General features: G+C 41.4%; 1 protein-coding gene across 8 annotated transcripts in view; it reads right to left on the reverse strand.

Moving 5' to 3' along the window:
- The window catches only part of PAWR (pro-apoptotic WT1 regulator), an 82,418-nt gene extending 63,805 nt beyond the window's left edge, over positions 1–18,613 (reverse strand). Inside the window, exons 1-3 of one of the 8 annotated variants that reach the window (XM_065669412.1) lie at positions 17,923–17,979; positions 17,036–17,682; positions 6,893–7,433 (exon numbers count right to left, since the gene is read on the reverse strand). In XM_065669412.1, coding sequence (XP_065525484.1) covers positions 7,338–7,433; positions 17,036–17,682; positions 17,923–17,977 — 798 coding nt within the window. In that variant the 5' untranslated portion in view covers positions 17,978–17,979 and the 3' untranslated portion in view covers positions 6,893–7,337. The other 7 variants (XM_065669404.1, XM_065669379.1, XM_065669373.1 and 4 more) reach the window with 7 other exon arrangements.
- Between the last annotated feature and the right edge of the window lie 5,636 nt (positions 18,614–24,249).

The following is a 24,249-nucleotide window of genomic DNA, read 5'->3' on the forward strand; positions in this document are numbered from 1 at the left end:
GCTCTACCTCAGACATACCTGCAGACAAAAAAAAAGTCCAAGGCATGCAATATGCATTCACAGTCTGAAAGGATGTGTTATTTTAGAGTTCCCAGCACACAGCCTTTAAAAAAACCCAACCCATTAAAACTTCAAAAGGTAATTTAATAAACTTTCCCCTACAAGCATAGTTTTGCATGAACATTACAAGCTCATGCTAAGAATGAAGATCTAAAGCAGTAAATAAGAAATAAATCCCCAGAAGTATACACTTAAAAGTCATGGTGAATTTAAGAATTAAATGGCTACCATACTAATGAAAACAGTCTCATTTAATCAAATTGGGTACTATGGCAGAAAATGAGCAACAATAAATCATACATTGATTACAGAAGTAGACATGGTACCTAACAGGCTATTAAAAAAAATTAGCCAGAAACAAATTGCTAAGACAAATGGAGGATCAGGTTAGGAGAAAAATCAGAAATAAAAAAGCAGGCTATTTCTGCTACTATCTGCTTGTTCTAAATGAAGCCAAGCAAAGGCTCAAACATAGTTTCCTGGATCCTATTCTTTACTCTTTAAGCAAGAAGTTTTAAAACTGAACCTTAAAGATTACTCTAGCTTTTTTTCCACCCTCCTACTTTCCTTCATTACACACACACACAAAGAATAAGGACTTTAAATGCTTTCTATATGCACTTTAAGGAGGCTACTCTTTGTTCCCCTAAGTGTAGGTTTTGGTTTTTTTTTTTTTTTCTTGTTCTATTTTAGGAAAAAGACTTAGTACAAACTAAATCCTTTCAATGATCAATGGGAAATGTTGTACTGGTATCACATACTTTTACCTCAAATGAACTTGTTCAGGCATACAGCCCTCACATCCTTTCTCCTCTTAATTACTAGTGCTCACTACTGCCAGTATCTGGCAATGCCAAAATTTTGAGGGAAGAAAGAAAAGAAAGGGTTGGAATACCAGGAATGAACATGATTGTTTTATGAGCCAGAGTCTCTTTGCTAGGAGATAGTCCCCATTTGCTGTTATCTCTATCAGGTTCAGGCATTTGGTTTGTCATAGAGTTAAGGCATGACTGAACATGTCATTTTGAGATTGCTCTTGTTAAATAAAACATGCAGCTACAACTGGTAAAAGGAATGTCCTCCTACAGACATGATGCATGACACTTACAATTTTAATAAAGTACTTCAAAGTAAAAAGTGAAAAATATGGTGAATAATTTGCCTTTGTGTTCAATAAATTTTCACTTTCACTTACAAATGCACATTTTCAAACCAACCTCTACCAGCAGCTGTTGACTTATGAAAACACTGACTCACAAACTTGTCATTTTCTCAGAGCAAAACATTTTAAGGTACAGATTTCCATAACTACAAGCCAAGTAAACTGCAAAACCTTTGTTTTCAAACAAGCTTCCTCTGCATATTAAAAACAAAACAAAACCAAAAAAAAAAAAAAAGAGCAGGCAGACTACATTATATCAAGCCTTCCTTGGAAGGGCTGCCTGTCACAAAGAAAACATGTCTGTCCTTCCTTCTGCCCATAGCTGATTCAAAGCCAAGCCTCTCCAAATCAAAGCAGCTGTACTTGGGGTCAAGCCTAGCTGCAGAGATGATTTCAGAGTCAGGTAGCTATCTCCATGCTTAAACATCTGTGACCTACCACTGAAGCTTCTTTGTCTAGACAGGATGCTTCCCCCTTCACACAGTCCACTCTTGCACATCCTATTCAGCACATTCAGCTCCCCATGCAAATGCCATTCCCGCTAAGCTCACTTCTTACATCCCATCATCTCTGAAGTTCATAGCATGCTGGCTTACAAGCAGTTCATACACATGAAGAGAGCTAGAAAAGTATGGTTCACGCTAAATTCCAGATACAAGGAAGCATCTGTTAGAAACATCCTTGATTGCAACCTTTTTACAGTGGTACACAAGCTCCCACTTCTACAGTTATGTCCCAACACAGAATTAGCCTTTTCTTCAGCATCATCCAAATGAAACTGAACAATCAAACAGGTATTTTGAGTTTTGATCTACTTATTATTTTAATACTAATACCAGTAATATCTAAGCTGCATTTAGAAACTAATTGAAAATATTTTCTTTTCTTTTTTTTTGTCAAGCTTATCTATAAACAGAAATCCTAATGGTGAAAAAAATACAGATCCTTTCCCCTACTATCCTGTGATATTTTTAGGGGGTTAATTCATGATTTGTTAGTGCAGCTTCCTAGTAAACAGTGCCCAAGTGGAAGAAACCATCCCCACTTGGGATGAGAGATACAAATCATACAAATGAGAGAAAAATTTGAGTTCTGCAAGTTAGATAAAAGCAGATTACAATGGAAAAATTCCACTCAGAACATGAAAGAGTATCTTACATGCCCTACTTTCCTTTTGCTAATCAGTAACTTTTGATATTGACAAAATACCAGTCCAACAGCAGATCCTGGTTCATACAGTCCCTCTAAACTTCAGTAAGAGTCCTGCTATGCAGAACCAATGACTGTGGCAAACCAACTGCAATAAAAAAGTCTCTTTAGCTTTTGTTTCAGCTTTCGATCACTACACTAAACTATCCATTATATAAACAGTATCAGTTCAACATCTCAAATTCATGGCAGACTAAAGAGGTACATTTTACATGCAGGCTCATATAAATGTAACCAAGCTAATTTTCACATTTTAACTTGGATTCATACACATTTATATTAACTAAATCTCTGGCCACCTGTGTTTTAAGAATGCAAGTAACATGCTTCCTATTTCAGAACCTATAATTAAAAAACAACTTGACTGGAACATGCTTTTGTTTTTCCCTTCTCACACTCAAATTCTGCCACTCTATTTTCTCTTTGCATGTGCTTGCCTCTGTTTTTCCAATACAAGTTTTTGTCTGCCACATACTCACTTTGCAAGTGTCTTGGAAAATTAAGGGACAACCCAGCCATCTAGCCACTGCAGATGTAAAGCATTAACACTTACTGCAACCCAGCCTGGTATTTTTTCCAGGATTCTTTAAGAAAGTTTATTCGAGTCTCAGAATTATGAAAACACTCCAAAGGCTCTATAAATGTGATCTCATATGTAAGTATGAGCACTGGACACATCATACAGTCAAGACAAAATAGAGCAAAAGAAAATAAAGATAAAAATAAACCAATGGATGACACAAAAGAAAAACATATAGAAAACACTACCAAAAAAACAACAGTTTTCTTCATGTTAAGTTACTGACTAAAAGTTCTGATGTTCTAGTAGTAAAGGAATTCAATCTGTTGTAATCTTCTATTTCTTCGCTTTATTTACTATGTTAATAAAGCATAATGAACAATGATGACAGCAATGAAGCTAAAACCATAGACTTGGGCACTTGAATATTCAGTAGTTTGCTTGTTAATAAAACCTATTACAACTGAAGATGACATTACTCTGGAAAATAACCCACCCTGAGAGCCAGCTTGAACACCACTGCATCCCATTTCAATGCCCACATGCCCCAGTACCTCACCACCATGGTGCTCCCAGATCAACTCAAGTGGGATTCTAAACTAATAAACTGTACCATCTTTTAAAAACACTGTAGGGATGTCTACACTCATCATAATGGAATAGATAATTCAGTGATATCTTACAGTGTAGACAATTCAGGCTTTAGATCTCAGTCTCCAGTCAGAGCCACCTAGCACCAAGTGCTGAAAGCTTTAGAACACAAACATGTCAACAACCTCCAAATCTTTCTAAATAAACAGAAAACAAAAACAACTGTGAAGAATCAAAAAGCGAAGTAGAACAGTAGCTGGGAATATTTATGAATAAATATATTAATATATCCATTTCTGATTTCTTGGTTTGATTCTCAAACATTCTTGCATCTCAAAAAATGTAACATGCTGTGAGAAGTGGTTTGTGGTATTCAGCTGCTTAGCAACACCTGCATTCAAATAGCCTCCAAGAAAGTTTGACAAAAACTGATCTGACATCTGACGAGCTCGATTTCTTTATAATTGAAAGGAAGAAGCAAACCCACAAAATGGGATTATATTAAAACATCCCTCTATGTTTTAGACCAAAGAAGACTGTCAGATAATGGGATGATGCTCCTCAGTTTCTGCCTCAGGCTAAAATTAACTCCTACATTATGCTGTAAAAGTCAAGTGCCTGAGGTGTTTTTCGTTCATGCAAGATAATTACAATTCACATCATCTTCAACAGGATACAAGAGCTCTTTATGCACACTCACTGTGCAAGTTTTCTTAATTTTTAGTTCATTTCCCTTTTCACAAAGAATTACCTTTAGGGTTTCTGTGTATTCCTAGCCATAGGAGTCCATTAAAAAGTATTAAGGACTCTATCCTTTTTCAATTATTTCAATTAGTAACAAATCAAGAGTAGAGAAAAATAGGCTGAACAGAAAATTCTTTCCCAGATGTGTTAGGACCAACTAAACTCTAGCTATGCCATTATTCAGAAGTATCTGAATGTAGGCTCCTAAACATTTGATTGTCAAGTGCAGGCCCCTAATTTAATTGTTAAGCATGCTCAAAGTGCCCACTTCCAATATGCTTCACTGGTTTGAAGTACTTACTGAAGTACTCAGCACACCAAACACAGGCTACTTACTTAAACTTCCAAATCTGAAAAGTTACCACATTTCTGTGTTTGTTAGAGTATTTCAAACCTTTGTGAAAGAAATGTGAAGACTTTGTGAAAGAAGTTCTTCAACAATGTAACATGCTTACACCCAGAGGTCCAGCAAAACACTCTGCCCACTGTAATAGAAACTTCCCTAACACCCAGTTCTGCAACACCTTTTAGAGTAATAACTGCATGCTCTTTCTCATTTTTTTTCCTCCCCAAAGCAGTTTACAATTTCTGTGCTCAAACATCATGAACAGAAATGACAAATCTGTAAACTAACAATGTAAGCGCTAAACACATCCTTTTACCTCTTCTCAGCATACTGCAGCAGAAATTAATGCAATTAAAAGGGTTGTTGGCATCAATACCAACAGGGAGCACCCCAAGTCACACCTTCACCTATTTTCTTAGAGGACAAACCCAAAGGACTGCTTTGAAAAATTTCTCTGTACATTCCATTTTTAAATCATTCAGCATGCCTCAGCCTTTAGAGATCTTTGTAGCTTTTGTCTAATTTAACTGACAGAGTTATACAATTATCCTTTGAAGCACAACATTACACACACACACAAAAAAAAAAAAAAACCAAAAAAACCACCAAAATCTTTCATCTTGGAGTTAGCACATTAATTTAAATGGTAGTTTTTTCACACAAGATCCAAGAGGTTTTATAGGAAGAAAAACATGGTAATGCTAAACATGGCTGTGTAAACAGACAGAAGTTAAGCAACTCATTTAGTACAGGTCTGGAACACAATTTGCTACAGGACCAAGCACTTCAAGGTTCCACTCCACCTCCCACATTCCAATGTATCCAGATCCTTACTCACAACAGACTTCACAGAAAAAATTAGATGTAAGTATGTAAGAATTACATGACCGTTTGCATAAAAGCCTACAATACTCCGGGTTGGGGGGTGGGGGGGAGGGGAGCCAGGGTGGGGGTGAAAGGGGGAAAGAAAGGAGAGGCTTTTAACTTTTTGTTCTACTAGCTGCAGGAAAAATGACTAAGCATTAAATGGTACCTCTGAAAAGATAACAGTTATTAAACCAGTAAGAAGAACGGAGCAGACAGGCAGAGAATCTTCACTGGGTTCCAAGTTACATGTGCTGAAATTGTGTTTCTACACTCTGAAGAATGCGTGCCATGTAACATAGGATGAGGAGAGCTTATCAGTTAACTAAGGTTCTATTAAGGTATTGCTAAGTACTGTTGTCTGACCAGTGATTAATATTACTTTAGATAACTGACTTGTTGAAACATGAAGCCATGATACTATTTCAGATTGGATTTAGTATGCAAAAATTAATAAGCCACATAAGCGCAAGTAAAAAAAACTAAGCACACTCTGCAACTCAAATCCATTATTAACTCTCTGGGACACAGACTACAATCACAACTGCTGCCAAACTTAGGACAAACTAAAGCTAGTAAGAGACTGGCATAGTTCTGGCTTGGCAAAGCATTGCTTAATTGATCAAAAGTAATAATGAAGAATTCCTAGTCTAACCTCCAATGACAAAAAAATGGGTTTATGGAAGAAACTGAGATTATACTTCACATCACTGACTGGTCTGTTCATTGTATCTCTAAAGAATTATTCAGATTAAATTAGTTCTAAGAGCTCTGAGAACAGACTAATAGTTCTTAGCACTATTTCTAAATTGCTACTCACAGTACAGTGTTGTTTTAAGAGCTTTTTTGAAGTTAGGTTCGTTTAATCATGTGCTTCATGGTACCAGAATACTACCTCATAAACTCTGCCATAAAGCTAGTCTTTCATAAACACAAAAAATCTTGAAGAATATACTTATTTTTTAAATGCGGGAAAAACATATTATATTTAAATGCTTCATATTCCTGGCCAGAAAAACAACATTCTTAAAAAAAGGGGGAGCATAACACTTTTCTGTTTGTTAATCTAAAAAAACCCCAAAACCTTTAATATGCAAATATGTACCTAAATACTGAAGAGGATAACACTCCCCACCCCACCCCCTGCAAACTGCAAGTAACTCATTTCTCATTTGCTACTTTAGCATTCAGTGTTAAAAATTTATATATCCTTTCCAATTATAAAACAAGTAGGTCAGCTTAATTTCCTTTAGTGCTGCTGGCTTGAAAGAGGAGGTAAAACAAGACAAAAAGCACTATGTAAGCTATTAAGAAATGATCTTAAATTAGTGACCCACTCAAGAATGAATATTGCATTTGTTTATTTTGCCACCATTTCAATCATTAGGAGCTAGCTTTTTACCTAGCCTTTACCCACATACAATTTGTAAACACAGGAGCCTCAGTCTCTACACTTAGCAACTTTTACATACAAGCTAAAGAAATTGTAACAGCCAGTGGCAATGCTTGAATAATTTTCTCCTTTCTCTCCCCAGAACAAAATATAGGAAAAGATAAAATATACAAGAACAACAAATGGCAACATTTTTAAGCTCAAGACAACTGTTTATCTGGTAGAAAAACTTCCAGTGTTGTAACACATAGACTTCTTATCTGAATTACTAAACGAGAAAGAGACTGGCTTTTGGTAACTGAAGATGACATTACAGAAGAGCAGGTTTTACAGAATAGCTGTACTGAAAACCACATGTGGTTGGTTTGGATAATTAGGTTTCCATTTTAAAGGTCTTCGTCAAGATACTTATTTCAAAAGCCCACCCTTATTACCAATTTTGGTGAACTTAAAGGAGCTGGTTAGTGAGGTCACATGAACTTGACTGCACAAGAACTTGTATGACGAGGATCCAGACCTTCTTACTTGAAGTCAGGGGCCATACCTCAAACAAAACAGAAGAGCATATAAAAAATTTCTCAATCTATCTGTATGAATTTTTCTTCCAAAACCAGAAGTCCACAGGGGAACATGCGTATGTGAAAGGACCAGCAAAACCCCCTCATCTTCAGGTATGGTTCCACAGTGGCTTAAGCCAAGTTTTACATCAGATGAACCACCTTCTTCAACAGGTGAGCCACAAAAAAATCTAAAAGTTCACACACTTGCACAGAACAAGGCGAAGTACCACAGCCACCAAGTATAGAGCTAGGCTCCTTCCAGCAGCCCGTGGCAGGAGGCAGTGGACACAAATTTAAAGGAAAGAAGTTCTGACCAAAAGAGAACATAGTTTCATTGTAGGGACAGTCAAGTACAGGAAGGGTCGCTCAAATAGGCTGTGCTGTCTTCATCCTCAGAGGGTTTTGAAGACCTGACTGGATAAAGCCCTGAGCAACCATGCTGGATGAAAGACCTCCTGAGGCTCCTTCCAACCTTAATTACACTTCAGAATCTGACATTTGCAGGCTTGGAATAAAAAGCCTAAATGCTCCATCCTATTCCTCCTAACAACATTCAAGCAGATCAAATACAGTAAAATCCTGAAATAAAACATCAGGGTTTGTGGCTTTTATTTTAATTTCCCATGACCTTGTGAAGCACGGGAAATAGTCATCCACCTACAGTCTTCCAATTGGAAAGTCTTTAAATACACAACTCAGACTTAAAATAAAAAAAAAATAGAGAAAAACATACACGAGTTCACAAACCAGACAGTTTTAAGAAATCAGTGCAGACTTGTGTGGAACTGAACACTTAACAGTGACCTTCCCAGAAGTCCCCTGCACACTTTGAGCTATTGGAGGGATTTAGAAAACAACTATGCCCCAGAGATGCAATGAAGTAAGAAGCACCAGAAGTTTGTGCCAGTATTTCGCACATTAATTCATATTATCATATTTAATTTAGAGTTTGGATGGGATTTGTTTTAACCTTTCCTTGTGAAAAAGTAATCTATTTCCCACCAGCTCTTACTGGGATATACAGAAACTGCATTTCTGATCCACAATTTGGTTTGTTTTCGGATTTTTTTAAACTGGCAGACACAGATCTGCTCAAAGGCAGCTGCTATCAGAGATACATGAATATTCAAGTTGCATAAAGCAAAACTGAAATAGGGTAAGGTAAAGTCAAGAGCTGGGTGGTTTTCAGGGGATGGATTTTTGCTTCTCTCACATAGGAGGTGGAGGATTATTTGTTTTGGGGGGTTTTGTGTTGGGGCTTTTTTTTTTTTGGCTTGGATCTTTTGAAAGTAACACATCTGGGATATAATACATTCAAAGAACAAACAGGCTGCTGGAAAGTTATAATGCAAGTCTGGAGACATTATAAAATAATTCACAAGGCTTCTGGTGGTTTATAAATGACTGCGGAAATTAATCCATTCATGGTTTCTATTCTCTTGTATCCTCAGAGAAAGTTACATCTGTGCAACTCAGTAGAGTTGTTTTACTTTTTAAGCCATTTTTTAATTAGTAATTTACAAAAGTAGTTCTTACAAATAGAAGATATTGTTATAAAGGCATAAATTACAAATATTTCACAGCTCCCAGTCTAGACAGAAATGTCTCACTCGTATTAAAAATGTCCTTCTCCCTTTTTTTGAGGGAGTATTCTTCAGCCTACTGAACCCACAGTAAAGAAATAAACACAGACTAATTTACTTTTAGCTTTGGAAGCTAAGAACCAGTATCAGCAGAGTTTCACCAGAAATGGGCAAAGTCAAAATGAGGAAGTCTAAAATGCATCCAATCTATAATTAGATCCTTCTAGTACAGAAACACAGAAGTCTAATTTTGGTTTAAAATATATTTTATATTCCATCATTTACTCCAATCACCTCCTTCCTAATGCGTTCAATAAATGAGTCTCTCAGTAACTAGTTCTGAACATTCAGGTGGGATGAATCAGGATCCCCAAAGTCATGAAGGCATTTTGAAGAAATTACAGTTCCAAATGTTGAGGTTATAGAAGCAGCAGCTTTGCAGCACTTCTTTTTATTTAACCCTCACAATTTACTCCTTATTATTTCCTCCACAGTATGAATATTAGAACTTACTTATGAAAACACTATTAAAAATACCCGAGACTGCTATTTAAACCCATTACCTTCAGAAGACAGTTCTAAATAAGTGTTACAGAAGATGAGATAGCAAAGGTGGATTCAACTGGAGAATGAAGTCAAAGCACCAACTTATTATTCATCACTCAGAGCAGTTCCACTAACATGTTATAAAGTTTAGGGTTTCCTAATATTGTGTAAATATGAAATAGTTAAAAATATCAACATACCACAAGTTTTCAGCAGTATTTTTCTTGCAAAGTATTAATGGCTTCATCTACCTGAGAAATACAACACAGCAACAAGATGGACTGACCTCTTGTCATCTTTCAAACTACTCTTTTGTCCTGCTGCCTTGAAAAAAGCAATTTTCCAGCACTTCCACTACCAAAAAGAAACCAGAAAAAACCTAAACATTTTCCCTCACATAAACAACTTTAACAATGCAGCTGTATTAGCATACACAGCTTTCATATGAGAGCTTTCTGCACCAGCAACTGTAGAAACTTTGACAATTTCCTTCAAGGACGAAGAAGGGTCTTTGACTCGCTCTCCCTGTTGTATCTTTAAAGCCAAGCTGGTTAAATATGGCCCACCAAAATGTACTGTCAGGTGCTGGAATACTGCATCTTCAGGCTCAAAAGGTGGAAATCAGTATTATAAACTTCCACTGGCAGACAGTAAGTGACACCCCTCAGGGGCTGATATTAGTGCCAATAATACACAACACCTTTACTAACAACCTGCAACGGAAGGTACTCTAAGAAAGTTTACAGCTGACACCAAACTGGTAGGGACTGGTTAAAAGGCTGCAAGGTAGAGCTGCTATTTACACCAGCCTCAACAGGCTGAATATATTCATACTTTACTAGGAAAGACCCTAAGAAAACTGATCAAAACTGCCCCAGAACAAAAACTGATCAAAACATCAGAGTATTGGACTGGACAACTTTTTCAGAGATCCAATCTATATTGCTGTTATGATTCTGTGTCTATTTACACTACCATGTATAATACACCAATGCTGAAAACTCTTTAGCATCCAGCTTTAAAGACATGATCAGACCCCAGAGCATGCTGTCCACACCCATCTCTTGTGATGAAGTTTCAGCTACATATAACCTCACAATATTAGTCTTCATATTTAGGATACGAGTTTAAATCTCTTGAAATTAACTCAAAGTTATTTTCATTTATATGCCTGAGCTACTAGTTTCTAAATGGCCAAAGCAGCAGAAGTTTCTTTGCGATTTGTAGGAAACCAACTACCTATCATTCAAGCTAGACTAACGCATTTTGTAGAACAATAACAATTAAATATTTCCAAAGCAATTACTTGTTACAGTAAAGCTACATACAAATTCTCAAAGGAAAAAAAAAACAAGTCAGATAAGTAATTTTTAGCAATACTTAGTTGTGCATTCTCTTCAGTGAAATAACTGGTCACATCAAGAGTTCCCTCCCATGATTCTCAGTAAGACTGAAGTCACCTTATTTGCACTGGAAAGATGCTTCATGTTTATTTCAGTGTAAAAGTAGACAAATGGACAGTTGAAAGGCTGTTTCTACTCTGGACCCCACAGTATATTCTTCTTTCAGATTATCTTGTCTTTTAAGTAGGCTTTAGGAACAAACAGCAGTGGGACAGACGGTGCTTCAGTCTTGAGTACTAGAGAAATACCCTAGAAATCACGCAAAGAAACACTTCAGTCAACCAACACCTACATTTATTTAGGGTTATTGGCTACATGACAGACAAGTAAGAAAAGGCAGTAACTGGCAAGGCTGAACATCAACAAGATTTCAACCACCAATTACAACCTAAACTAAATACTCTTCTTACTTGCTGTAGAATTCAGCACTTAACAGAAGAGGAAATACTTTACTTATATTGCGTTTATTTTCTGCCTACTAACTGTATCGTTTCAGATGACTCACCCCCAAAAAAGGGGAGCGAAACCAACCAACCACACAATAATGTTTTCCAATTATACCCAACTATTAAAAAATAATTTTAAAAACCAACCTTCCCAAAATTGCACTTACAGATACATGCAAAGTCAAAAGAATTAGAGGGAAAATTAACGGCTTCTGACGTTTTTCCATCACCGTCCTTCCCATTCCAGTAGGAACGAATGCAGGAATTAAAAAGAACTAAGTACATAAAAGAATCAGTACTTTCTGGTAGAGTCCTGTGAATTCCAGCTATAGGTACTAATCTACACTCAGTTTCTCTACAAAAACAGCTTTATTAAATTAATCAAGAAGAAAGCCACATCACTTTGAAGAGAAATTACACAACTTCCATCTATCTTCTCCACCAGAAAACTACTGTACTGCCCAGCCTGATTCCAAAACAGCTTTATGCCTACAGCACAGAGACCCCAGATTTGGAAGACGCACACACAGGAATTTAGAAGCTCCTACAAAGATTCTGGAATTGAAAACTTTCCAGACTTCAAAGTTTATTATGTGATTTATTTGACCAAATAACTTCCCTCACCTAGCTAAGTGTCAGGATATTAACACATTCTCTTAAAAAAGCAGGAATATAAGCTTATCATGCTAAAAAAGATAGTAAAAAAAAAAAAAAAAAAACCAATGAAAAAAGCCTTTTGAACAAGTACTGCCCACAGGCTCAGACAACATCAGATTTCACAAAGGCATCAACAGCAAAACAGACTAGATGTAAACCATCTCAACAGAACCCTTTTATCAGAATCTGAAAAGGCTTGTTTTGATCCTTTCACCCTGCCATGTCTGAAGGAAGAACCATAAATGGAACTGGAAGATGAATGTGTTCACCAGGCAAAGCAAGCAAGAGGATGGCCTAACATCATGAACAGTCATCCAGGTCAAATAAGCACATTTCAGGCTCCCATTCTAACACTAGTACCTCTGCATGAATAGTAATGGTATCAGCCATCAGAAATAGTTGGGATTTCCCCCCACCACCACCAGTACTTTGAACAAACACTTACTGAGACCATTTTTTCCCCCCCGAACATATGTAAAAAGAAGGAATTTGTTTTACAAGAAAACGCACAGAGATGCTAGACAACGCCAAGACACTACCTCATTAATATGGAAAATGGCTAGAACTCCTCTTTCATTTAACATAATCCTTAGGTAGAGACTCAGTAAGAAAGATGCTGCTAAAGGCAACTTCTGGTCAAGAGTCCAACCACTAGCACAGGATTCCACTCCTTTCTACTCTCCAGCCATTCAGAAAAGGGTTTCAGTTCCTCTAAAACATACCCACTAATTGCTATGGTTGACACATCCAGCATTTCAATTTTCCTTAAGCTTTTCCCATTGGAATGCAGGAACTTTCTGTCAGTCGACTCAGCATGCTGGACTACTCTAGTAGGAGGAACTCTTTCCCCACAGAAAGTCCTCATTGCTCTCTGCTCACTCACAATGCTGCTGTTCGGTATGACACCTACCAAACACACACCTGCAGCGCCTTCTAAAGAGGCAGAGCAGACTCCTGGCAGCAAGCCATCAGCATGGTTTCAAGAAGTCATACCCTTACTGCTGTTAGTAACTAGACAAGAGATGAACACAGACTGGCTGAACATCCTCTGCAGATTCCACCTCTGAATCACTTCTACCTACTCTGTTAGTTACTTCCCACAAACGGGTCAGGAGACTGTTGTGTCTCAAATCTGGCAGATTCCCGTGCAAAATACACAGATCTGAGGTCTTTACACCTTTTTAGATCATTCATCACCCTATTATTAACAGAAGAACACCTCTGAATTTAGATGACTTCCATCTGGTTAGGTGAAAATACAAACCTTGTCTGTAAGCACACACTAAATAAAACTGTGCTATGTAACTGTTCTTCCTAGATGGACCATGATTTTTATTACATATACACCGTTTTTTAAAATGGTGACCCCAAAAATAGCTGTTATCCTCCTGGATGGGGTTCAGAAAAAAAACTTACCCACACAGCTATGCCAGCAGAAATCTCCAGTGTAAACAATTACAAAAGTAAAGCTGCACTTTCACCACTGCAGCTTGTTTTGCTTGGAGCAGGATAGAAGAATTACTTTAACAATACAAAACATAACTCTCATCCTATACGTGGGTCCTCACAAAGCACTGTCAGTGTAGCGTAACAGGAACTTTATGTGTTTTTTGGATAGATACTAGCACAGCTATCTATAAATGTGAAAACCTAATGTCCACATCAAGTGAATACCTACAAACTGCAGAACACCTTCTCACATAGCTAAAAATGGTTATAACACTTAATATTTAAAAAAGAAAACTTACCTAGCAATGATAGTTGCATACAATTTAGTTACCTTTCACAAGCTGAAGAACTGTTACAGAGCAGCAGAGAAAACAAACACCACAGCATTTAATATCTATGGGTGAAATCAACATTCAAGATTCAACAAGCTATCAAAGAACTACTTTGCAAACACTGAAAAGGAAAAAAGCCGCAAATATTTCAGAAGCCATTTTCAAAAGCCACCTTTGCTCAGTTAAGCACTAGTGCTGAGCAGATGAAAACCAGCCTTTACTTTTATCACAATGGCCTGTAAATACAAAGTGTCGCCACTACTTCCAACCTGTCACCATCTGTTTTCACAGCTTCCCCTATGGCTTCTGTCCTCTACCGACTTCAATATAAAATAGATTTAAGACACAGAACTGTTTCAGACCTAGCTCTATTACGTTCCTATGAAACAGAAGAGAAATTAATCATTAACAAGTAAAGATCTGCTAACATTCTTCATGCCTATTTCAAGATAGCTGAGACAACACAAACTTTTACTTTCCTTATTCCACCACCTTTGGTAATATTAAATTCTCCAGCTGCACTGCAACTGAAACTAGATCCTACCTCTCTGGGGTAAAAACTGGTTTTGTACTCTGTTTTGGGCAAAGAAGCTTCTAGGCAGTCTGTATCATCTGTGAGTGCATTTTGTCAACATCGAGCCATTTTAATTTCAGAGTATCATGATCTCCTTTATCATGGTACTCCACCACAGTGACATGATGATCATAAAAGGGAGATTTTAGCACAAAACGGCTACTCCATTCTAGAGAACAACTATATTCTTGAAAAAAATAAGACTATAAAACACTGTGTAAAGCTCTAAAAGAATCTCCTGAAAACTATTTTAAAACACACACCATGGAGAGCTACAAGTGGAATGTGGTTAAATTTTACTACCAAGTAGTAGTGTGATACCACCAAGACATTATGCATAGCATGGTAAAGCTACGTCTAGCATCTAATGAGAAAGACAGCAAGGAACTAGAGTATTGCAGATAATTTCAACAAGTTACCACCTACACTGCAGCCTTCTCTTGTCTAAAAAACTTTAACTGGCCCTGCTGAATCAGTGCTTTAAAATATCTTCTTGCAAACTAATAGAAACATGAACGACAGTATAAGTAAATGCTCTGCAAAACATCCACTGGTAAGTAGTTACTCATATTTGACACTGGAGATAGTTTTTGAAGCTGTCCACCCTCAGGAATGATCTAGGGTTCCCTAATTAAACAATTCTTAGGAATGCACGTGGCGATGATTAAAAACGTTGAAAAAATGTGAAATACTGAAAAGAAAGAGCTTTGTATAAGTATATGCAAGTCAAAAATACATCACTACTGGCAAGTTTCCCCATTAATACCTTGTACAACAGGTATCTACATTTATCCAAATTTGACCTCAGAACTGTGCTAGGATGCGTAATTCCTAGTTTCAGAAGTAATTAGTATAAAGATAAAAGAAGTTTCCAAGGAGTGCCAACAAATGGTGACAGGCAGCAAAGTTATTGGGCCCTCAGAAATATGGGAATGTGTAAGAACTTGCTTCTCAATGTCTGAATATGTTAACCTTAATAAACAAACCACCCTGAACAGTACAGGAGAAACTACAGTAGCAAATTCACACATGAGATTCTAATTGCTGCCAAGCAAGGAACGTGTTCTGGAAAGCAAAGTGTATTTTGAGCAACCGTTAAACAAAACAAACACACACCACAACTACCAACAAACCACCAAACCCCAAACCACACTACCCAAAATCAACCCAAGGAACACTATTTCAAAGTAGAAAACCAGAAAACTAGTTCAAAGAACTATGACAGTAGTCTCAAAGAGCAAAAAGAAACCCAAGAAACTAACAAAAAAAGGTGATGACTGGGGATGAGGTACTCAGCAGAGGCCCCTAAAACGTAACGTTGTACAGCACTTGCTGCAATGTGCAAAACCATTTGTAACTGGGCTTGGCCTAGTTCACTTAGGGAAGTAAAGATACAGCATTTGAAGAGCTCCCAAAGAAGCACAGAGGGCAGGTATTTAGGGGGCTTTGTATAAAAAAAACCAACCACAGACTAGGAAGCTTGCACACTCTGAAGCCAGACAATTCAAGAACTTACTTGTACTCCTCACTTTCCAAAGCAAGACTGCTAAAGACGTATGCCAAAACACTTCACGTCAAACTAAAGACTGTGCAAGTCACTATTCTCAAAAAACACCAATTATAAAGATTTTTATTGTCCTAAAACTCACTCCTCAGTTCCCAGTATCTTCTCACATTAAAGTGTCTGCTGTGAAAGTCCCTGGGACATCACAAAAATAGCATTAGTGACTTCAGGTATGAAGAAAGTGATTTCACCTTCTCCTGCTGCTTCAGGAACAAAGGTCTTACTTTCAAATGTTATTACAATAACCTATGTCAACCAAAAGAAGAACTACAAGTTTTTTCTACAGTGACGGTGGTCATCAGTGTCAGTGCAAAACTGAAGACTAAATTCCAGTTTTGTTCAAAGTTTCCTGTGGACTTTCTTATTAACTGCAAAAAAAAAGCTGAAGACTCAGTTATCATTCTTCTGAATTCCTCCAGGAGTAGTATAAATCAATGCCAGATTTTTATACTAGTAGCAAACCACAGAGGATGGTGGTGTTGGATGATAAAAATATCTTCCTTTGCCTTCGAAAAAATGCTCTGTAAACCACTACATTTTTTCCAATGCAGGACATTCTTTTGGATTCCAAACTCAATAATATTTACACCTGAACATCTATTCAAAGCCGATAAATCTGTTTTCTTTCATTACTATTGGTCTGTCCATACTTTAACAGGCACACGTCTCAGTCTGATCTTCCAAAAGCCCTAGAGCTTACCCTCTGCCAACAAGACGACATAAAAACATAAGTCAAGGGTCATGACAGGTCTAAACGATGTGGACTAAATACTACCTCGCCGGTCTGGATGCCGCGCTGCCACGACCGCAGAACACCCCCATGACTGCGTGCAGGCCCCCATGCTTTTCCATCCGGCGCCGGGAGGAAGCCTCCCCTCGCCCCGGGAAGACGGGGCAGGACAGCCCGGTCCCTTCACCCGCCCGCTGCCCCGTGGTCGGAGCCCCCGCCCGCGCCATGCTCTCCGGGCCCCGCGGGCGCCCCCGGCGGGAGCTGAAGGTCGGCGGCGGCCGCCCCACCTCCCGCGGGCTCACCTCGGCGGCCGGGATGTTCACCACACCTGTCGACCTCCTCTTCTCCCTCAGCTTCCTCTTCTCGATCTGCCCCTTCCCCTTCCTGGCGCTGGGGCCCGAGCTCTTTCCCTTGGCGGCCAGCTTCTCCTCGCCCTCGGGGGAGCCTGGCGCGGCGGCGGGCGGGGGCTTGGGGGCAGGTTCGGCCCCGCGGACCCCGGCGAGGGCTGGCGCCGGCTCCTTGCTGGGGGCTGCCCGACCCAGGGCGGAGCTGGAGAGCCCGACGCAGTTGACAGCCCCGCCGGCGGGGGGCGCCGCGGCCGGGCCGCCCGGGGGCAAGTTGTTGTTCAGCTCGGAGGAGGCGGCTGCCCCGGCGGGCCTGGCCTCCCCGCCGGCCACTGATCCCGGGGCCGGCGGCGCCTGCTTCGCACGCATCTTCTCCCGCTTGGCTTTCCACTCCTCCAGAAAGTCCGTGGTGCTGCCCGCGGAGCTGCGGTAGCCACCGGTAGCCATGTTCCCGGAGGGCTGGATGGCGAGCGCCCCACCAGCAGCAGCACCTCTGCTGCCGCCCGCCCTGAGGCGGCTTCGCTGCCGCCCGGAGAGGAGAGGTCCCGGCGGGGCGGGCGGGAGAGACGGGGGCGGGGAGACAGGCTCGGAGAAGCACAAACACCCTGGAGAGAAACAAAAGGGGAGATGTGAACCGTCCCGCCGCTCCGCCGCACCCCCAGGAAGCCCTCCCTGCCCCCGGGGACGGGTCTCCATCACCGCCCGCCCTCGCACGTCAGGCTCCCGCAGCTCGTACCGCGCCGCCCTGCCCCTCCACGGTACCCCTCGCCCGCCGAGGCTCCTCTCACCCCTCGGCGCCGAGCCGCCCGGGGGTACCCGCCTCCCCCCACCACTCGTTCTCTTGCCCGTCCGCCGCAGCGACCGCGGAACGCCCGCCCCCGGGGCCACCGCATGTGCCATCCCCCCGACGCCCGCTTGCCTGCCGGGGACCTTGTTCCCGCGCGGGACGGAGCGGGGCGGAGCGGAGCGGCCAGCGCTCACCTCCCGCCGGGGGGGCCGCGGCTCGGGCGCTCGCCAGCGCCGGCGGCACCAGGTGAGCGGCACCGCCTCCCGCCGTCCCGGAAGGAGCGGCGCACCCCTGAGGCTCCCCGCGCTCCCTCCCCTTTCCCCATCGCGGCGCGGACAGAGCCGAAGCCAGGGCGGAAACTGCCGAGATGGCCTCAACAATGGGGTGAGGGCGGAGAGGCCCCGCCCGGCCCGGTGCGCTGGGCGCCGCGACCTGACCGCGCCGGGGGCCGACCTGCCACCTGCCCCGGGCGGCGCGGCGCGGGAGGGGGCACGGGCCCCGGCGCTCTCGGCGAGCGGCAGCGCGGGCGGGATGGGGCGAAGGGCGCCGCGGCCGCGTGAGAAGCCACCCGCCACCCGCCCCAGGCTGCGCTCCAGCTCCTCGGGCGGCTTGTAACGGTCAGCGAGGGGCCGGCGGAGCGGTCTGGGGTCACCCCTCGCAGCGGCTCCGCCAGTCCCGCTCCGCACCTGCCGCAGAGCCGCCGGCGCGCCCGGCGTAGGGCCGCTGACGGCGGGGCAGGTGCCGGGGGTCGGCCCTGGGGCGGTGCGGCTGCCCGGCCCCGCCCGCGGCTATCAGCGGCAGGGTGAGAGGGCGTATGTGAGGCTCGGCTTGGTCATTCTTTGGCTGTCTTCGGGGGCAGAGGTGCTGGTTTGGCCTGAGAAAGCGGTGGCTGCCGCTGCTGTCGCTCCGTCCTTCGACGGTGTCGGTGCGCGGTGGGAAGAGCCTGGAGTTAGTCTCTCCCGCAGATGAGAACTTGCCTCGTCCACTCCTCCGGTGGGCAAAGCGCAGTCGTGTAGTGGTGGTCACTCCTACAGGCGGAAGGACCCCGTGTTTTCATGATATTAAGAGAAACAAGGATTTGAGGGGTTTCACTGTGAGGGCTTGAAAGATGTCTTGCCTGGTGTATAAATAACACAGCCTTTACTGGGGAAACCTAACTGGGTTAACTATTAGGAATAAGGAACACACAGATAATGCGATGGGGGTATGCAGTATCTGTTCACCAGAGCAGCTGATCAAATGGCCAAAGCTGTTCTTTTGGTTTGGCTGAATTCACCATGTCTTAATAGCACCCTGAAAAATTGTGCTATTTTGGGATATCACTGCTTTCAATGGATTTATGGCTTGTTTGATCCTGCTTTATGAAACATATGCTGAGGAAAGTGAAGGAGTCAATTGGCACTACCTTTCCAGCAGGCTCAGAACAATATACAAGCTTGTGACAGAGTCAGTGTAAATCCATAGAGCTTGGGTTTACACTGCTGGGAGCACATTCTCACCTTTTCATGGCCCTTCTTCTCTCTTCAGATTCAGTCCTGAGTTTGTCCACCTGGTTAATAAAATTCATCAGGACTTCAGAATATAAACTTTGCAAAAGTTTTTTGTTTCTTTTTAGAGAAAAAAAACGTGAAGTCCAAAACAAAAGCAAACCCCGGATGCTACAGATAGAGATGAAAAAATATCTAGCAAAATGGGGCTCCAAATATCTGATGGCAGGCTTTCTGCACCCTACAGTATAAATCACAGGCTTAGTCCATGTAAGTGCTCTCACCTTAGGTATTCCACAGCAGTGGGCACTGTCTCGCCCTACCAGCCTCCCCTGCCATTCTGGTGATCATTCATTTACTTGGACTTTTCACTCATCCGATTTCTGTTCTGGTTTGGGTTTAGGGTTGTTTTTTGCTGCTGTGGTTGTTTTTGAAGGGGTGTTTAAATGTTTGTATATATGGAAGTTAAGATATCAGGATGCTCAGTGCAGACAAAACCTCTTATCTGTTAGGCTAAGGGAAAATCCCCAAACCAAACGGGCTAGTTGTTCTGTGTTACACTGGAAAGCTGTAAATAGAGTATATGCTGAAAACATAGCTCTAGGCTTTAATACTCATCAATCAGTAAAGTTGGTCATACTTCTATTTGCCTATCAAGCACGTAACAAAAAATTGACATAACAAAAGTTTTGACTAAGCACTCTCCTGAAAAAATACCAAACCAAAACTATTCCTACCTGCACTCTTATCATAGAGTCACAGAATAGTTTGTGTTGGAAGGGACATTAAAGATCAGCCAGTTCTGACCCCTCCCACCAGAGCAGGTTCCTCAAAGCCCCATCCAACCTGGCCTTGTAGTTTTTAAGTTAGAAAACTACCTGATTGTATTTTTAGAAAACACAGTTTAGAAAAAGACTCCTCCATGAGAATTCTTGTCTGTCTTTCCCCATCTGCTATTTTTTTTTCCTTTTATATGATGAAGAGCTTTTCTTGAGAAAATTGCATAATTGTGACACCACCAGTATGTCTCCCCTGACTATTACACCCTATGAGCAGCACAGCTGACTGAAAGTGAGTACAAAGTCAGATTAGAAAGTTATTACTTATAGTATGGTGTGTGTATATGGAGAAATATAGCAATGTATTTTAGTTTTGAGGATACTCACAGTTCTCCCTTACTCCTAGTCTCTCCAGCTGCTGCCTAGGCCCCTCTCTCTGTGGCAGAACTTAGATGTGCTTGCCCCATGCAGCATCTTACCTGCCCACCTATCTTACATGTAGGAAGTGCATTGCCAGGATTTAGCTGCATCTGACATTGCTGTTGGATGGGTTGTTTTTTTTCCCCTCCAATCTGTGAAAAGCATTGTGGGGATGGTTTTTAGTGCCAAAAAGGTTTTGTGTTCCTTACAGTCTGTTATATATTAACAGAAGTTATGTTGTGGTGAGTGAGGTTGGGCTTAAGTGCCCAATACAAAAATGCTGTCAGATGTTTGCATCTCAATAAGGTTGTCTGTGCTGGAAAGCTTTCAGGGATAAAGTCCCAAATAGTTTAAGTATCACACTGCATGTTTTCCTCTGCCGCAATGGAGGACAGCTGAATAGCTTGCAAACGTTTTTAGAATGGCACTTTTTTCTTACCTAAAAAATAGGATATTCTTAAGGCCTAGAAATACAATTCATTTTATTAGCTACATTTTTAGCTGGAGTAATTACAAGGGTCCCTAAGCCTTAAGATACTGAATTTTATATATTCAGTATTATGGAATGGGATTCTCCCTTAGGGGTAAAATTGTCACCAGGACCGGGTAGGATGCTCTTGGTCTCCTTTGCGAGGCAAAACACATTTTTTAATTTAGAATGAACCCCATCATTTGTTTTTCCAGTCCTCAGGAAATGAAGTGCCTTTTGGGGTGGGCACTTCAAAGTTGGTTCCTTTGCAAAGGGTTGCAAACTGTTTAAGATTTGTGTCATTTCTTCTAGAGATTCACCCATGCGATCTAACCTTATTCAGGTTTTGTGTACAATTTTAATTGAGCCATAATTTTTTCTGAAGTGGCAGTTTTCAAGGGCTGGAAAATAAAATAGTGAACACAATTACACATTATAGGCTGAGAAAATAAAGGACAACCTGCAAACTCCTGCCCAGTGTCTGCTTGTTACCATCATGCTTTGAGCTTTGGGTCCCTTCCAACCTGGTGTTCTGTGATTCTATGAACATGCGTTACACCCACCAATGCCAGTGTGCTCTCCATTGCAACATCCCCTCCCTTTCACCCTCTCCAGCATCTCTGGAAGCCCTCCCCACAGACTATGTTGAGGCTACTGGCTGTGCCTGCCTGTCTCTCAAACACTCATACTCTTCCTCCTCCTCTAGACTTCACCTGGCCAATGACTGTTACATGAACTTCCATGAAACTCTGCACCTGTCTACTCTTTCCCACATCCAATCCCTTTTGAAGCCAGTTCAGTCAGAATTCTTCATGTTTCTTCTCCCAATACAAACTTTTTTCAGTCATACGCTTGTTCTACCTGCTTTAAACTCATGCTTTATTAAGCTGTGTTTATTCCCTGCCCACGACAGGGGGTTGGAACTAGATGATCTTTAAGGTCCTTTCCAACCTAAACCATTCTGTGATTCTCTCCCATTAAATATTTCCTCTGCGCTTCAAATTTCACCTGCTGGTAATCCTCACCCCCATCACTGAATCCAATTAACCTACCTACCTACTTGTCTCTGCATTATCCTTCTATCAATACTGTTGCCTAAAATTGCTATGACTCAGTGAAATCTTACTGCCATCTCTTTTTGTAGAAATATCTGTTCCTCCTTTTATCCATAAAATTTCAAAAGCCTCTCTTTAAACTTTTCACGTTAAATCTCTTACCATAACTTTCTTCTCATCTTCCTGTAAAATCCCCACTTATGCTCTGTGACATTTCTAATGTCAAATCTCCCCTGAAAGTAAAATGATCCTCAAACATAGTACCACTAGCCCTCTTGACTCCTCCTTTTAACCTTTTCTCACTAATGCTTTCCAAGCCATTGCTCTGCTATCCTACAGCAATATTTCTCTCTCCAACCACTCCTGCTGCCTTAAGACACAGGCCTAGGCTGAGACAAAACCTGCTGAAACATACTTTGCAAGCGTCTTCCTCCTTGCACTGTTTTGTTATCGTTAACAGGACATTTAATATCTCTGTCAGAGCCTGTCAAAAGAGTGTAAAACATTAGGTGGTGCTCCGTAGTCTTGACCATTGGCCTCCCTCCCGTGAGTTGAGAAGATTCATTTGTAGAGGATCTCAGCGAAGGCAGGAAGCTGTGAAGGGTAACATGGAGATGCTGGTAGTTGCATTTCTGGACAGTGAAGTGATTGCATGTTTTAGAATCATAGAATAGTTAGGGTTGGAAAGGACCTTAAGATCATCTAGTTCCAACCCCCCTGCCATGGGCAGGGACACCTCACACTAAACCATGCCACCCAAGGCTCTGTCCAACCTGGCCAACACCACCAGGGATGGAGCATTCACAACCTCCCTGGGCAACCGATTCCAGTGCCTCACCACCCTTACAGTAAAGAATTTCTTCCTTATATCCAATCTAAATTTCCCCTGTTTAAGTTTTAACCCGTTACCCCTTGTCCTGTCACTACAGTCCCTGATGAAGAGTCCCTCCCCAGCATACCTACAGGCCCCCTTCAGGTACTGGAAGGCTGCTCTGAGGTCTCCACGCAGCCTTCTCTTCTCCAGGCTGAACAGCCCCAACTTTCTCAGCCTATCAGCCTATGTGGTTTTGTCTCTAACCAACTTCCTTTTTTAAAAGTAAATAGAGGTTTTATTTCTGTTTACATCTGTACTGTTTCATTTTCAAATTATCTTTTAATCCTTGGTTTATCTTTTCTTACCTACCAAGTTCTGTTACTGTTTGGTCTTGGTTGTTTCTGCATTTTTGTCTAGATGCAAATAAACTGCTGTCCCTCACAATTTAATACCACTTTCTGCTACTTCTGAGCTATGCACGCTATCTAAATCTGAGAGGCTTAGCCCATCATCATGGATTTTTATTTCCTCAACTTTCCTTCCAGAAATTAATTGAATTATTCTTCTCCACCTCACTGGATCTCGGTGTCATGGTGCCAATCTTCTGGCAAGGTTTTCCTTTGTAAGGTTCTAACAATTAATTATGTTCTAGTTGCTGGAGTCAGTGCTTTAACTGGGTTACTGTTTTGTGACTTGTGCCTGCAAACTCACACAAACCTGACAACCCCAATTTTAGTGACATAGCCATTTTATCTTATTTGCTGTGCTACTGAGTTGGATGCTTCAAGCTTTTTTTTTTCCCAAGTGCTAGGATCTGATTTGAAATCTCACATGTAAATACAACAGAGCTTTATGAAATAGCTGGGTTTGTCAGGAGATACTAGGATTCAAGATCAACCCTAGAGTCCATCTTCTAGTCCGTTTTCTGTATGTGTCTTACCATTCTTGAACAGTGCTATCATTTGACCAAAAATAGTATAGTTTCTTTGGACTAGTTTGGTTTGACAGACAAAATAGTATTGTTTCCTGCAGTCATGTATCTAGCTGATAGAGGAGTGCTATGTGAAAAGGGGGAAAAAAAACCCAAACTTACAGAAAGAACTTTGCACGATTTTTCAACTATTTCATTTTACAATATGAGAAATCAATGCAGAGATTGTCATCTGTCTCCAGCTGGCAGTTGTTGGATAAGAAGACAGCGGGGATGGGAAAGGTTTCAGTGTCTGTGCAGTTGACTTCCAAGCTGTGAGGAGAATGTTTTTTGGGTGCGTAGGCCCTAGAGCAACTTGTTGAGGAGCAGGGATGGAGTCAAAATGTTCACAAAGAGGTCTAAGAAGGCAGAGAAAAGCTGATGCTGATGA

This window comes from Lathamus discolor, chromosome 1, assembly GCF_037157495.1.
Source record: "Lathamus discolor isolate bLatDis1 chromosome 1, bLatDis1.hap1, whole genome shotgun sequence".
In the NCBI taxonomy this organism is placed as follows: Eukaryota; Metazoa; Chordata; class Aves; order Psittaciformes; family Psittacidae; genus Lathamus; species Lathamus discolor.